General features: G+C 37.3%; 1 protein-coding gene across 1 annotated transcript; it reads right to left on the bottom strand.

Annotated features, from left to right (window-relative positions):
• Positions 1-2,346: 2,346 nt before the first annotated feature.
• LOC116258513 (protein EDS1L-like) lies at positions 2,347-7,792 on the bottom strand. Its single transcript, XM_031635684.2, has 4 exons — positions 7,427-7,792; positions 4,578-4,640; positions 3,742-4,473; positions 2,347-3,448 (listed from the first exon to the last, which is right to left on the bottom strand). The coding sequence occupies exons 1-4, from the start codon at positions 7,751-7,753 to the stop codon at positions 2,678-2,680; spliced, it is 1,893 nt and encodes a 630-aa protein (XP_031491544.1). The 5' UTR covers positions 7,754-7,792; the 3' UTR covers positions 2,347-2,677.
• Positions 7,793-12,808: the final 5,016 nt, after the last annotated feature.

Here is a 12,808-nt window from a genome sequence, read left to right as displayed (position 1 = left end):
TGTGAACGGACGGCATCCATTCTGGCCGTTTGCATGCTACATAGATTGCCTGATCATATATAAAAGAAAAATTCTCCAATTCTTCCTAATCAGGCCTTTCAATATGACATTATAGTATTAGAAGCAAAAAGAATTTGAACCCCCAACCTGCCTGAAATCCTGACAATTGGAATAGATTTGTAGAGCTGGTCTGCTGGTACACTTTAAAGTATTTTTACATGTTCTTTTCCTATTTCTTTATGTCCTAGGGTTACAAGAAACCGTTGCTGTTTTCCCGGTGTCTCTAATATTTGCGATAAAACCCTTAACAATGTTTTGATAACATTAATGGATGGTAGATAACAACATGCGTCGATGTAACGACCTGACCCACTTTAAGCTTGGGCTCTTGGTTCGATCAATTTCTACCTACACCCTAATAATTTCGGTTTCAGCTTTAATTTCAATAACTTTAAAAAAAAAACCTAAATTTGATGCCAAAAGTAGTTTGACTTTGATCGGATCTCCCCATTTAGTACGTGTCTTTGTGGGCAAGTTAAGAATGACTTGTTCCGAGCAAAGATAAAGATTCTAGGCCATGGCTGGTGATTATGTTATATAATATGTATGTTTCCCTTTCTCTTTATATATATATATATATAATTAATGTTTGTATGTGTGTGTGAGTAAGTGTATGTGTGTGTATAGGGAGAAAGAATAGGAAGTGGGTCACTATTGCAAGACATGCTTCCTTTTTTGTTAAAAAGGAATCATACGTACGGATGAAAAATAGAACGGGATGCTTTGAGTTCAATGCCCGAGGAGCGCTAAACCCATTAAAGTTAGTGTTGTTTATACAAAATTTTCTAGCTCGGTCACTTACAGTCACTTGCAATGGTAATTAGAAATGAATTGGCTTGACAGTTTTGAGTCTTAGGTCATGGGTAGCTAGAGACGTTATTCATGTCCAAATTGAATATATTTAAAGACCATCTTCTCAACTTTTACATTTTGCATTCGTTTAACACGTACCCACAATACTTGAAAGCAGGCAATAAAGTTCTGTTCCATTGGGAAGCCAACCAATAAAGTTCTCTTCAATTCCCGTTTACTTTATTCAGTGTCTGCAGCAAGAGAATCTCCTTTCGATCATCCATTTTTGTTTTATAATTTGTAGTGCAAAGAATATGCCCCTTTTTCTCGCTTTAACCTCTCTCATATCTTCCACTCCTCCCTTACATGTACAACCCCAAGATGCCTGAAACTACGTTTTTATTTTTTTATTTTTTTTTAACCAATGGGTGGCAAGCTAGAAAAAGATTTAACATTTTTAAATTTGTTTCTATTGTTTGGGATATTGGAGACAATACAAAACCTAGTTTAGTAGTGAAATTGTTCTTAACATCTTTATCCATTTACTTAAACATATCTACATTTCAGGACCTGATCCATGGACCAATTAAAGTGAGAAAAAAAATGGCCGGAGAATTTGGTTGTTTTAAAGTGAGAAAAAAAATGGCCGGAGAATTTGGTTGTTTACATTTTAGTGGGTCAGGAATGATATTATTTATAGGAATGAGAATGTCTCAGTTCAGTGCATGGCACCCTCCATTTTGTATGATTTTTGGTTAATTTCCCATAACTTATGGGGAAATGGTTGTATTTTAACTTCTTATAAGAATTAAGAGCTGATTTTTGGATGTAATCTCTTTTTGGAGTTCAACTTTTTGTTGTACTTATGTTAATGTTATTTTCCTCTCTCTCTATATATATAACCAAGTTTTGCTTGTTCTCACCCTTTCTACAACTTGAGTATTGGCATTCAAGGAACTGTATATACGTGAGTTGGGAATCCTTGGCTGTAAGAGGTATCTTAAAGGGGTGTTTCTTTGTTTGCGTGTGATCTTAATTTATGAATGAGTGGTAGAGTTAATTACTTTTACTTTTGCTGATATGGCAAAAGATGCACATAAAAATCCACATATTGACAAATTAATGTTGTTCTTGGATCGAACTTCATATCCAAATTTATCTCCACGCTAATTATTACTTGTTTACAATAGCAAATGGTTTCATCTAAAATGAGATAAGATCATAAGGGGAGACCTGACCTTAAGATCATGGACCTTAAATCCTAAGGTTTTCAAATTAGTAAAAGCTAAGCGAACTAAGCATCTCCTAAACGTACTCACCGAAAAAAGAATATGATGAACCGGAGAACATGAATTGAAACACTCATTTCTCAAGGAAATTACTTAATTGCACAAGGAAATTTGTAATTTTTAATGGGAAAACGCGACAAGTTTTATGGAATGTGCTGACAACGGGGCTTGATCACCATTGAGACATTCATTTTCTGTTCTAAAAGAAACTTTATTAATGTAGTCTTAATTATGCAACTCATTCTTTCAACAACCAAACAAAGCCTCCAACACCTACAATTTAATGGAACGAAACCAACTTAATGTTTTTATCACTATATGGTAAAACAGCATATTGGGACATCATAACACAATTCGTGACATCCACAATGAACACAAAATACATACATAAAACACACTTGTCAACCCAAACGCCATGCATGATTTTGGATCTACAGGAAATCTTACTGCCTCTGAACAGTGACAATTAACAGCTTTTGTCACTAATGAACCAGTTGCGAAGCTTTAGCTTCACTAATTGCATCTTGGCCTTGGACTCAACTTGGAACCGTCGGATTAGCAGGTTGTGCCTGCTGCACCATACGATGTCGAATGCAGGAACTATTCTTGTGTTCCTCTGGCAACATTCCCCACCATTTCTGGAAGGTGGGCCGCTTGAGCTCAGGCTCACTCAGTGCTCCCTCTGTAAGCCACTTCTCTACCTCCTCCTCAAACTTCACTACAGTTTCTTTCTCAGAATCAAATCCCTTTTTCTTGATCTCGATGCACATGTTCTCCACTCTTGCCCAAAAGCACGAGTCCAAGTTCCATTCTTTCTTCCATAGTGGGTGGTTTTCTGGTACCAACCTTCTCATGTGCGGAAGCCAGTTCTCTGGGTACTTGTAGTACTTAGGCCTTGCCTGTGAGTCTCTCCAATAGAGGTCGGCCGCGTCCATCTTATCATGCCGGTAAAAGTTAGCTATGTCGATGGGCTCGACCAAGAAGCGGATCCTTGTTCCCAGCTCCACCAAGTCCTCTTCTACCTCAAATGAGTCGGGCAGATCGAACTGCCTGAGCATTTCCCTGACCTCTTCCCAGTAGCCAATCAACTGCAGCCGGGTCACATTGGCTTCAAAATCTGCATTCTTCTCCTGCAACTTGAATGCGTCGTAGTAGCCTATGCCCTCATCACAGTTGTGGCGGTAGGTCTCAAGTTTGCTTAGGCACTGGTTTATGTCATCCTTGTACCCATTGACTCTGTTCGAGTTCCTTTTCTTCGCCTGCTCCGCCTCTTCTGCAGCTATTAAGCTCAACCTTGCTTCCATGCTCTAAGCACAGCCAGCCCATTACAGTCCAGCAACAAATTAGTTAGACAATCGCATTAAAAGCAAAGAAACATATTAAAAATACATACATAAGCATAAACGACTAGCAAACTTCTTGGCAAAAGCATCTAACAAACATCCCTAAGATCTGTGGGAGTTGTAAATGATGTATATAAAGTGTGGAAAAATAACTGGTCTTAGTTAACCACGTAGAAATTTTCCAAAAATTGCTATAGAATAGGTGATAATCTGTTACATGTTTTACAAGAGAGAGAGAGAGAGAGAGAGAGACTTACAAGGTCAAGTATGTTGGGGGCAGAGTTGACATCATCATTTTGGAGAGAAATAGCTTGCAAATTATCCAGGGGAACTATTTCCTTTGTTTCATATGTCTTATAATCATTGCTCCCAATGCTCGATCTTGGCAACTGAAGGGAGTAGAACAGTATCTGCGTCACAGCCTCATGGTTTTCCACCTTCACCACCTTCCCCTCACTGCAGCAGAAGTAGAAGCTCCCGAACGGCCTGTAAGGACTCAGCTCAACTATCTCGTTCACTGCTTCCAGCAGCGAGCTACCGCCAGCAGAGCTCCTCAACACACATGAATCACAGCTTGCAATGGCGAAGGTATTGTCGACCACAACATTGAAGAGATTCTGAGATGATTGATTGGTTCCTGGGGCAGAGGACGAAACACCGGAGTTGGATCCTTCCGGATTAATCCATGCCTGAAGAACGGCTGGTAGGTCGCTGCCGAGTTCATGACGGGGAGAAAAGTGGATCCGGGGAATGGGGTCATGCGGCAAGACAAAGTTCTTGAAGCAGGATGACCAGCCCTCTCGACGGATCGCGTGGCCGACGATCTTATCGCCGACCAGAGGAGCGCCGAAGGTGATGCAAAGCACGTCCGACTTTGGGTCCTGGCGATGCTTCTCTAAGTACCAAATGGTTGTCAAGATTGCTGTTGCTCCTCCACTGGAATATCCAGTAAAAACAATCTTCTTCTTCTTCTTTGTTCTTCTGTCAGCCTAGAAAATTTAAAATTGCATAAACAACTGCATCATTAACTTTCGATAGCTTCAGCAGACGACACTTCAAGCACATGCAAGTCACGCGGCACCATTGCACATACCTGATTATTGCTACAACATAGAAGTTTGTCACGAAATCCTTTCGAGGATAATCTCGCCTCAATCTAAAAAAGAAAGACAAGATAATTTTCAATAGGTAAACACATATACCAATCCACAGCTTATAACATTGAATAAATATAGCAGTTAAAACAGCTAGTAGCCGATGAAACGATTCATTTAATGCGCATGCATCCAATAAACAAGCAATTACCAATAAAAAATTTATCCGTTTTTAATTTAAATGAAAATAACTCCAGTACCATTATCCCATTTTGTAACATTTTTTGGCTTGTGATCAAACTTATCCCCACCTATCTTTACTGTTCGGGATTCAGATAGAGAACGTTTGCATCCTTAGATAAAAGGGTGTTCACCAATTTTTCTGAAAAAAATGTCATTAAGGGACGAGTTGGTTTGATTTGATAGCCTGCCTGAAACCAATCTAATATTTTGCACATGAATGCACACGATCAAAATTGGTTGGGTTCGGATATTCTGTAAGATCTGATTATGCTGAACCTGAATATACGTCTGCATGTAATTTAATTTTAATTTCAAACTTAAAAGGCATATCTCTTGCCATTTTTAATCAGATCAGCATGCATTGGTTACTTTTACGTTGGTTTTTGATAATATGAGTTGAAGTGGGTTATAGACGCCGTGTTGTGTATGAAATTTTCATGTATACTCTTCTAAATGGCAAAGAAGCCTTTTTTTTGTGTCTCATCATACCCATGTCATTATTTTATACCTCTTTCCCGGGGCGGAACCAGAAATTATTCAGGAGAGGGACCGAATTATAGTTTCTAAATTTTGATAGGGACAGAAATATTATTTTTTAAATTTTTTTTGTACGACAAGTGTAATTTTTCAAAATTTACATGTAAATTTTTTATTTTTTTTTTTAATTGGAGGCCAAGGCCCTTGCATGGCCCCCCTTGGCTCTGCCCCTGCCCCTCTCATATACATTATCTCATACCCTTGTCGTTATCTCATATCTCCTTCATTATCTCATACCACCTCCTCTAATTTTCTTAGACGCTATGGATATGCGATAATGACAGAAATATGAGATAACAACATGAACATGACAAACAAAGGTATGTGATGCTGTGGGTATGAGATAATGACTATGAGATAATGACAATGGTATTATAATGACAAGGGTATGAGATAATGACATATGTACGAGATAACACGACATGGGTACGAGATAACGACATGATTAAGAATATTCATTGTGCACATGCAATGTTAAGACATTAGAGTAAATATGCATATGAGAAGTAAGTCCACTTTCGGCATACAAAACTCTTCTCAATATGAGCTGCTTTGGATGAAGTCACGATCGAGTTGCATCTTTTCTTTTATCTGATTCTTCTTCTGTCTAGCTAGTAGTAATATTTTGTACGTGGACCCAAATGTCGATCCATTTCACCATTAAAACTGATACATTATCTTTTCAAGTCAAGTCGTTCATAGGTGGTGGACGACAGTCCACTATTGGGTGAGCGGAGGGACCCCATTGCCTAGGTGAGAGGCCGAAGCTTTCCTTCATTCTCCCTACCATGGAGTTGAGAGCTATGTTGAGATATGAGTGTGCTTATGATTACTCCATTCAATTTAAGAGAAAAAGTAGCAGTAGCAAGCATTATAATAAAATTGACAACCGAGCTTTCAGTATCCAGCTAGCTATTGACAACTGAGGTCTCAATAGCTAACAAGTCCAACCAACTATGCTATACCCTTAAATGCGCATTGTTGACCACACATATTTGTCCTCGATATTTTAATTTAGCTTTAGCATTGGCACAACTAGCCATAAATGTAGCACCACTACCAATTTAAACCCCATGTGGGTAGGGGTGTCATTAATGGGTCAGCTACATTGACCCAGGCCACATGTGCTCACAATAAGAAGAGAAGGGTTAAGTTGATAACTTGGTGCTACTTTATATTCTTTGAACCACTGGCAGAACCTGAAATTTTGGCTGGAAGGACATTAATTCGGAAACTTCAATGTCTTCAGATGCAGTTATATATATATATATATATATATATATATATATGAGGACATTAATTCAGAACCTTCAATGTCTTCAGATGCAGTTATATATATATATATATAAAAGCAATCAAATATTTAAAAAAAGTAATGTGAAAATAACTATATTTTATAGGGCGGGTGAAGGCAACTTCCAGCACTAGCCCCCATGTCTAAACAAGAAAACAGGCTATGTATATAAGATTAAACAAATTAATCGACACAAACCTCAAATCAACCTCCAACCGTGATTAAGATCAGCTGCCTCAAGTTGATTCAACAGGTTAATAATTGCGTTATTATGAATTTTTGTTGATAATAGTTGTGTTAATTAACTAATCCTATGAAGGTGCATCTTTAATAATCTTAAAAAAAAGCTAAGCGTGCTCATATTAAACTTCGACGTGTGTTCAATTGAGCAGAATGTTCATGTTTGAGGTTCCGGCCACCCAAATATGAATGCTCATATGAAAATATCGTTAAACAAAGATGGCTGGAAATGCAATTCTCACTCGGAAAACCATCAGTCCCATGCTCCAATAACTGTCAAATATCGTGAAGGTTGAAAAGCTAAATTTTTTTCACGTGACAATGAAAATATCGTGATAATTTTAGTCTCTACTCTCTCTTTTATTTTGCTTTTGCTCTTGTGTCTAGAAAACTTTTTCATTCCCATTTTATCGGCTCTTTCTCTCTCCACGGAAAACATAAAAAAAAACGTGAGAATGTTCGAAATATCGCGGAGAAGAATAGCTAACGAATTAAAAAATTGCCGGTTTCCAAGAGCTCGTTTGATTGACGCACCTCATTTCTTAGCTGGGTTTGCTCCAGGCTTTCGCGGAAGCGCTCGAGGAAGGCCTTGTTGAGGGTGCCGTCATCACCGGAACCGAGGACCTTAAGCGACGGAAAGTAAGCCGGGGCTGGAGCCGGAGGCGGAGTCGGAAGTGGATCCGGCTTCCACTTGCTGAACTGGTCGCCGGAGAACCAGCCGTCGACGGAAGAGGACCCCCGGAAAGCGAAGATGGCGTGGGACTTGAAGTAATTTTCCTTGACAAAATGGAAACCTGAATTGTGAGCCCTGAAGGCCAAGTCGCGGCACTTCTTCACGAGCTGCAGATCATCAGGTTCCATGTCGCCGGAAAGCCACAGCTCCGTTGGACGGCAGGCTTCTCCGGCACGGCAAGCATCTAGGCAGGCAGCTTTATATGGGTGATGGGTCTTCTCATCTTTAGTGAAAAGACCCCCAACGACCTCAAACGGCGCGCAATTGCCTTATTGCCACCGTGGGCCCTTATGAACGGACGTGATCGATCCCGGCTTATTGACTTTCGGTTTCTCGAGCGGCACGGAACGGATTGGACGACGTGGGCACGTTGGAAAATGTATTGATTTGGTAGGGGGAGAGTTGGAAAGGAGAAAAGTAAATGGAAAATGGGGGCAAAAGGAAAAAGTAATAAAGGGGCGTTTTGAAAATTTGGTGATTTTAAATAATTTGATGAAGGTTTAGGTTTCCATTAGTTTCTTTTTATACAAGCAAGTTGGTGAATTCCTCAAACTCAATTTTGATGGCAAGCAATATACGAACACTCCAAAGACATAGTTTTAGAGGCAAAACAATGTCTTGCTTACAAAGCCTAGTTTTGAAGTGCCATCAAAATAGTCATTAAATAATTGAAAAAAAATCATGTGAGTGACTTTAATTTTGTAGAAAGGTTGTGCATATTTTAATTTAGACAGAAGAAGACTTATTTAGTTAAAGACCTTTTAAATTGAAGTCTTGAAGAGCAACATTAATTAAATTGGTAGAAATACTCATTTATTGTCATAATTTATCAAGGGTGCAAAGTAAGTGTTGGGCGCTGCAGAAAGCCCCATCTTCATTTTAATTCCTGTGAGCGTTAGGTCCTTGGGCGACATAGAAGGTGCGTCGCACCCTTCTTTGACAATGTGCTACTTCACATGCCTAGACCTTGATGCGTTCTCGAGCGGTAGATCGTAATCCTTTAACTTACTGGAAAGTGGGGTACCAGTAACTATTATTTGTTTAATTTTAATTATTTAAAAAGAACCCTAATTTTAATGCAACAGGTAGCTAGAACTTGATCTTCATGATCTCCCCGTCTATCACAATTCTTTGTGCACATGTGAGAGAAGACTTGTAGGTGAAAAGACTTGTAGGATTGAAGAATGCTTCACTCATTTTGCAATTGAGTCCCATTCGATTTATCTGCTCTGCTTTAGTGGCATAATAATATTTGATGTCCTTCGTTAATAGGTCTTTAATTCTGAAATATGAAAGATATGTACCTTACTAATTTCATTCATTCAAATAGAAAAAAAAAAACAACACATAAGAGATACAGGACAGACCAGAAAAATAATATCTACATATTCTAGATGAAAATTGCATAGAATGACAGCGAGCAAAGACATCCATTTAATTTATTGATTCAGCATGTGTAAACTTTTCCTTTCGATGTCGATCTATTAGTTGGCATGTACTTATATCTCATATATATATATATATATATATATATATATATATATATATATATATATATATATATATATATATATATATATATATATATATATATATATATATATATATATATATGGAGAAAGAGAGAGAGAGAGAGAGAATAAGTGAATGGTGACTCTTGTTATATATCTAGAGTCATCCAGCTCATTCATGTGAATGATCATGTCCGTTTGATTCAAGTTGGCATGTACTTATATCTCATATATATATATATATATATATATATATATATATGGAGAAAGAGAGAGAGAGAATAAGTGAATGGTGACTCTTGTTATATATCTAGAGTCATCCAGCTCATTCATGTGAATGATCATGTCCGTTTGATTCAAGTTGGCATGTACTTATATCTCACTATATATATATATATATATATATATATATATATATATATATATATATATATATATATATATATATATATATATATATATATATATATATATATATATATAGAGAGAGAGAGAGAGAGAGAGAGAGAGTAAGTGAATGGTGACTCTTGTTATATATCTAGAGTCATCCAGCTCATTCATGTGAATGATCATGTCGGTTTGATTCATCATGATGTATGTTTGAGAAAAAAACAAAAAAATATATATATGTAAACTAATACTAGATGATGAAAGCACCTACCACAACATCTTCTCTACCGAGTCACCAATAGAGTAGCCTCACAGATGACCATGGAAACTTCTGATTGATCCTTTTCCGTTCTATAAATTCAAGTATGTTGGGGAATATAGCTTAACCATATTTTTCTATAGCACTTATTAGGAGAAAGCAGATGATATTGTTGTTTAGAGAGCTTCTTTTGATTGGGTTCTCATAATTTTTTTTTGTCATGCTGATATGCAGAAATTGTCAATGAAGGAGTAGGCAGTTCGAGTGTGGAGCCTGATCCATACTTGTAAGAGCATTTATGTCGTTCTCTGCTTTGCGAGTTTTGCCCTAATCTCACGCTCATGAGGGTGCCGTTTTGACTTGTATTATGTAATTTTTTCCAGACAGTGAAAACTATTCTATGTGGTAGCCATGGATGTAGGAGAACTTTGTCTCCAAACCACGTAAATATTTGTGTGCTTTTTCTCTTCTTTTTTTTTTTCCTTTTAATTTCTATTCTCTTCGTGTGTTAAGAGAGTGTAAGAGAGCCGAGTTCCTAACAAAGGCGATGCTGTTGGGGATGGAGTTCCTTTCTTAACATATGATTCCATTCTTTTGTGGTTAAGAAGATCCAATTAAGAAACCAAATCAAATTGAGATTTAAGAAATGACATTGATTACATTTGGATTCGGGTCAGTATGAAAAAAATTGTACATAGAATTCAATCCCAACTACAAATGACATCTGATTACATTTGGATTCGGGCCAGTTTAGTGTTTCTTTCAAAATGAATCTGGCATAGTACCTGAATTTGGTTCAGCAAAAATTGAACTGCCTGGGCTTGATTTCTTTTCCATGATATATTAAAAGTCCAATCCAAAGATTATTTACAAGATGGGAACAAAATAGCGATAGGTGCTCAATAAAATAATACTCATGATAAGGGCAAATAATTCTCCACGACTAGCCGACCTAGGCGATTCAGTTTTCAAGTCAATGAAATTTTTTTTTTTCGTTTATGAGACATTATACATATAGTTAACAAATTTTCAATCAACTTTGAGGCAATGACTCGGGCTGCATAGAGTTGACCCATATAATTGGATCTGCATTCACCCAGCTCCAATCACTAAAAATAAGATTTTACAATGGGCTCATATGTCACACTTAAACCCCATGTATCTCCAACCAGGGATTTGAATCGTAACTGGCTCAAATATTTAGCCAAAGTTAAGTATGCTTTTATATATATATATATATATAGGAATGGAAGAAAGGAAAAGACACAAAGGCAGAGACCTTATGTGAAATTAAAATTAAAAAAAAAAGTATGGCAGGTCCGCAGTCTGGATAACCATGTCTTTTAGGTCTATTTGTGGTCTAATTCAATGCTAAATGCGCAACTCACCACTCCCAGACAAACTAAGCTTTCTCAAGATCCACATTTTTGTGGAAAAAGTAGGAAGCGTACAATGATGCATAGAATTAAAAAAGGACCTTGGAATTTTGATGTCTAAATTGGTTTGTGTAAGCCAGCCAGCCAGCCAGCCAATAAAGTTAAAACAATTAAACTTTATAAAATTTAATTTATACATGTCGTACTTGCATGTATTTTTCACTCTTATAAGATTATTGAACATCAATACTTGAAAACCAAGGAAGAATTTGGGAGCCATATGGAATCTCAAAACTTCTCCTTCAAGTTTCTTCGAGAAACCTCACTTTCGACTTTAAGCGTTTCCATTTACTTTATTCCTATTTTATTCCAGCCCTATTCATCTCCTTTCAGTCATCCATCTTTTGCTTTATCAGGCTGTCTTCCTCAAAGATGGACTATATTTCTAGTGAGAAAGGTATGATGCGTCTCTGTCATGGCCATAAACCCTTTCTCGCTCATCTCGTCGTAGTCACCCTCTTTGGTATTTATATTAGTCTTTGTAGGTTCTTTGCTCTCACCAATCAAAGCTGGTTATACCTATTTGGATGTGTAATGATCCAAATATTTTTAGTCATTAAAAAGAGAAGCCCTTTATAAAGATAAAAATATAATAAAAAATTAAAAATAAAAAAAACATTAATTTTTGAAAATTTTGCAAAATATCTCAACACCTTTTTTTTTTTGGTGCCCATCTGTTGCATGCACCTCCGGTGATGCTAACCATACTGGTTGCCAAATTTTCCGAGGGCAAAAGGGAAATCAGCTTTATTGTTGATCATCAGAGCTCTATGTTCTTGGTTTCTTTTCTCTCCAATCATAATTCACAACAGAAAAACTTGGTTTCCTCCAGAAAAGAACTACAATCAAAACTTTGGAAAATCAGAAATTATAAGATCTTCACTTGGCTGAGTTTGTGCCTGCAGTTCAAGCACGATAGGCCCAGTCAATTTTAACTAAAAATACTTTAAGTATATAAATTTAATATGAAAATACAGTTGGTTAAAATCTGGGATAGTTGCTTGATGATTGGCCTGATATTCCGGACAGAGATATTTTTATATAGTTGGTGACCGGCTCTAAACCCTAAAACAAGGTGGTGGTGTTTGGTATTAAACAATCAATTTTGTTTATCTGTTTTAATAAAAAGTAGGGGTGAACAACACTTGAGCAACCTCGGCTGGTGGACGAGTTTGAACCAAATCATTTGCTTAACAAGTCAAGCTCAAGTTAATGAGTCTATTTGTTCAAATAATCGAGTTGAGTTCGAGCTCAACATGTAACTGTCGAATGGAGCTCGAGCCTTAATCAAGTTTGTTGAGCTTTAATCCAATCGATATATTCATACACGTTTATGAGTTTGTCGAGCCTTAATCGAGTCGAATTGGAGCTCAACAGTAACAATGAATATCAATTCTATTCAAACGAGTTTGTCGAGCCTTAATGAAGTCGAGGTCGAGTTCAACAAGGAACTGTTGAATCGAGCTCAAGTTGCTTCTGTTGAGTTATTCTTGAGCTTGAGGTTTCATTAGTCGAGCCGAGCTCGAGGTGACTGAACTCAGCTAGTGTTCACCCCTAATAAAAACGATCGAATGCCATCCTCCAATA

The sequence above is a fragment of the Nymphaea colorata genome, chromosome 8 (assembly GCF_008831285.2).
Source record: "Nymphaea colorata isolate Beijing-Zhang1983 chromosome 8, ASM883128v2, whole genome shotgun sequence".
NCBI classification, from domain to species: Eukaryota; Viridiplantae; Streptophyta; class Magnoliopsida; order Nymphaeales; family Nymphaeaceae; genus Nymphaea; species Nymphaea colorata.
This window is presented reverse-complemented; position numbering and strand designations above follow the sequence as displayed.

What these genes read in the sequence shown, in the direction of transcription:
- LOC116258513 (XM_031635684.2), bottom strand. Translation starts at nt 7,753, where the DNA reads ATGGAACCTGATGATCTGCAGCTCGTGAAGAAGTGCCGCGACTTGGCC. An exon ending in AAACCCAGCTAAGAAATGAG is followed by an intron (nt 4,641 to 7,426) that starts GTGCGTCAATCA and finishes TTTCTTTTTTAG; the next exon opens with ATTGAGGCGAGATTATCCTC. An exon ending in CCCCCAACATACTTGACCTT is followed by an intron (nt 3,449 to 3,741) that starts GTAAGTCTCTCT and finishes GGCTGTGCTTAG; the next exon opens with AGCATGGAAGCAAGGTTGAG.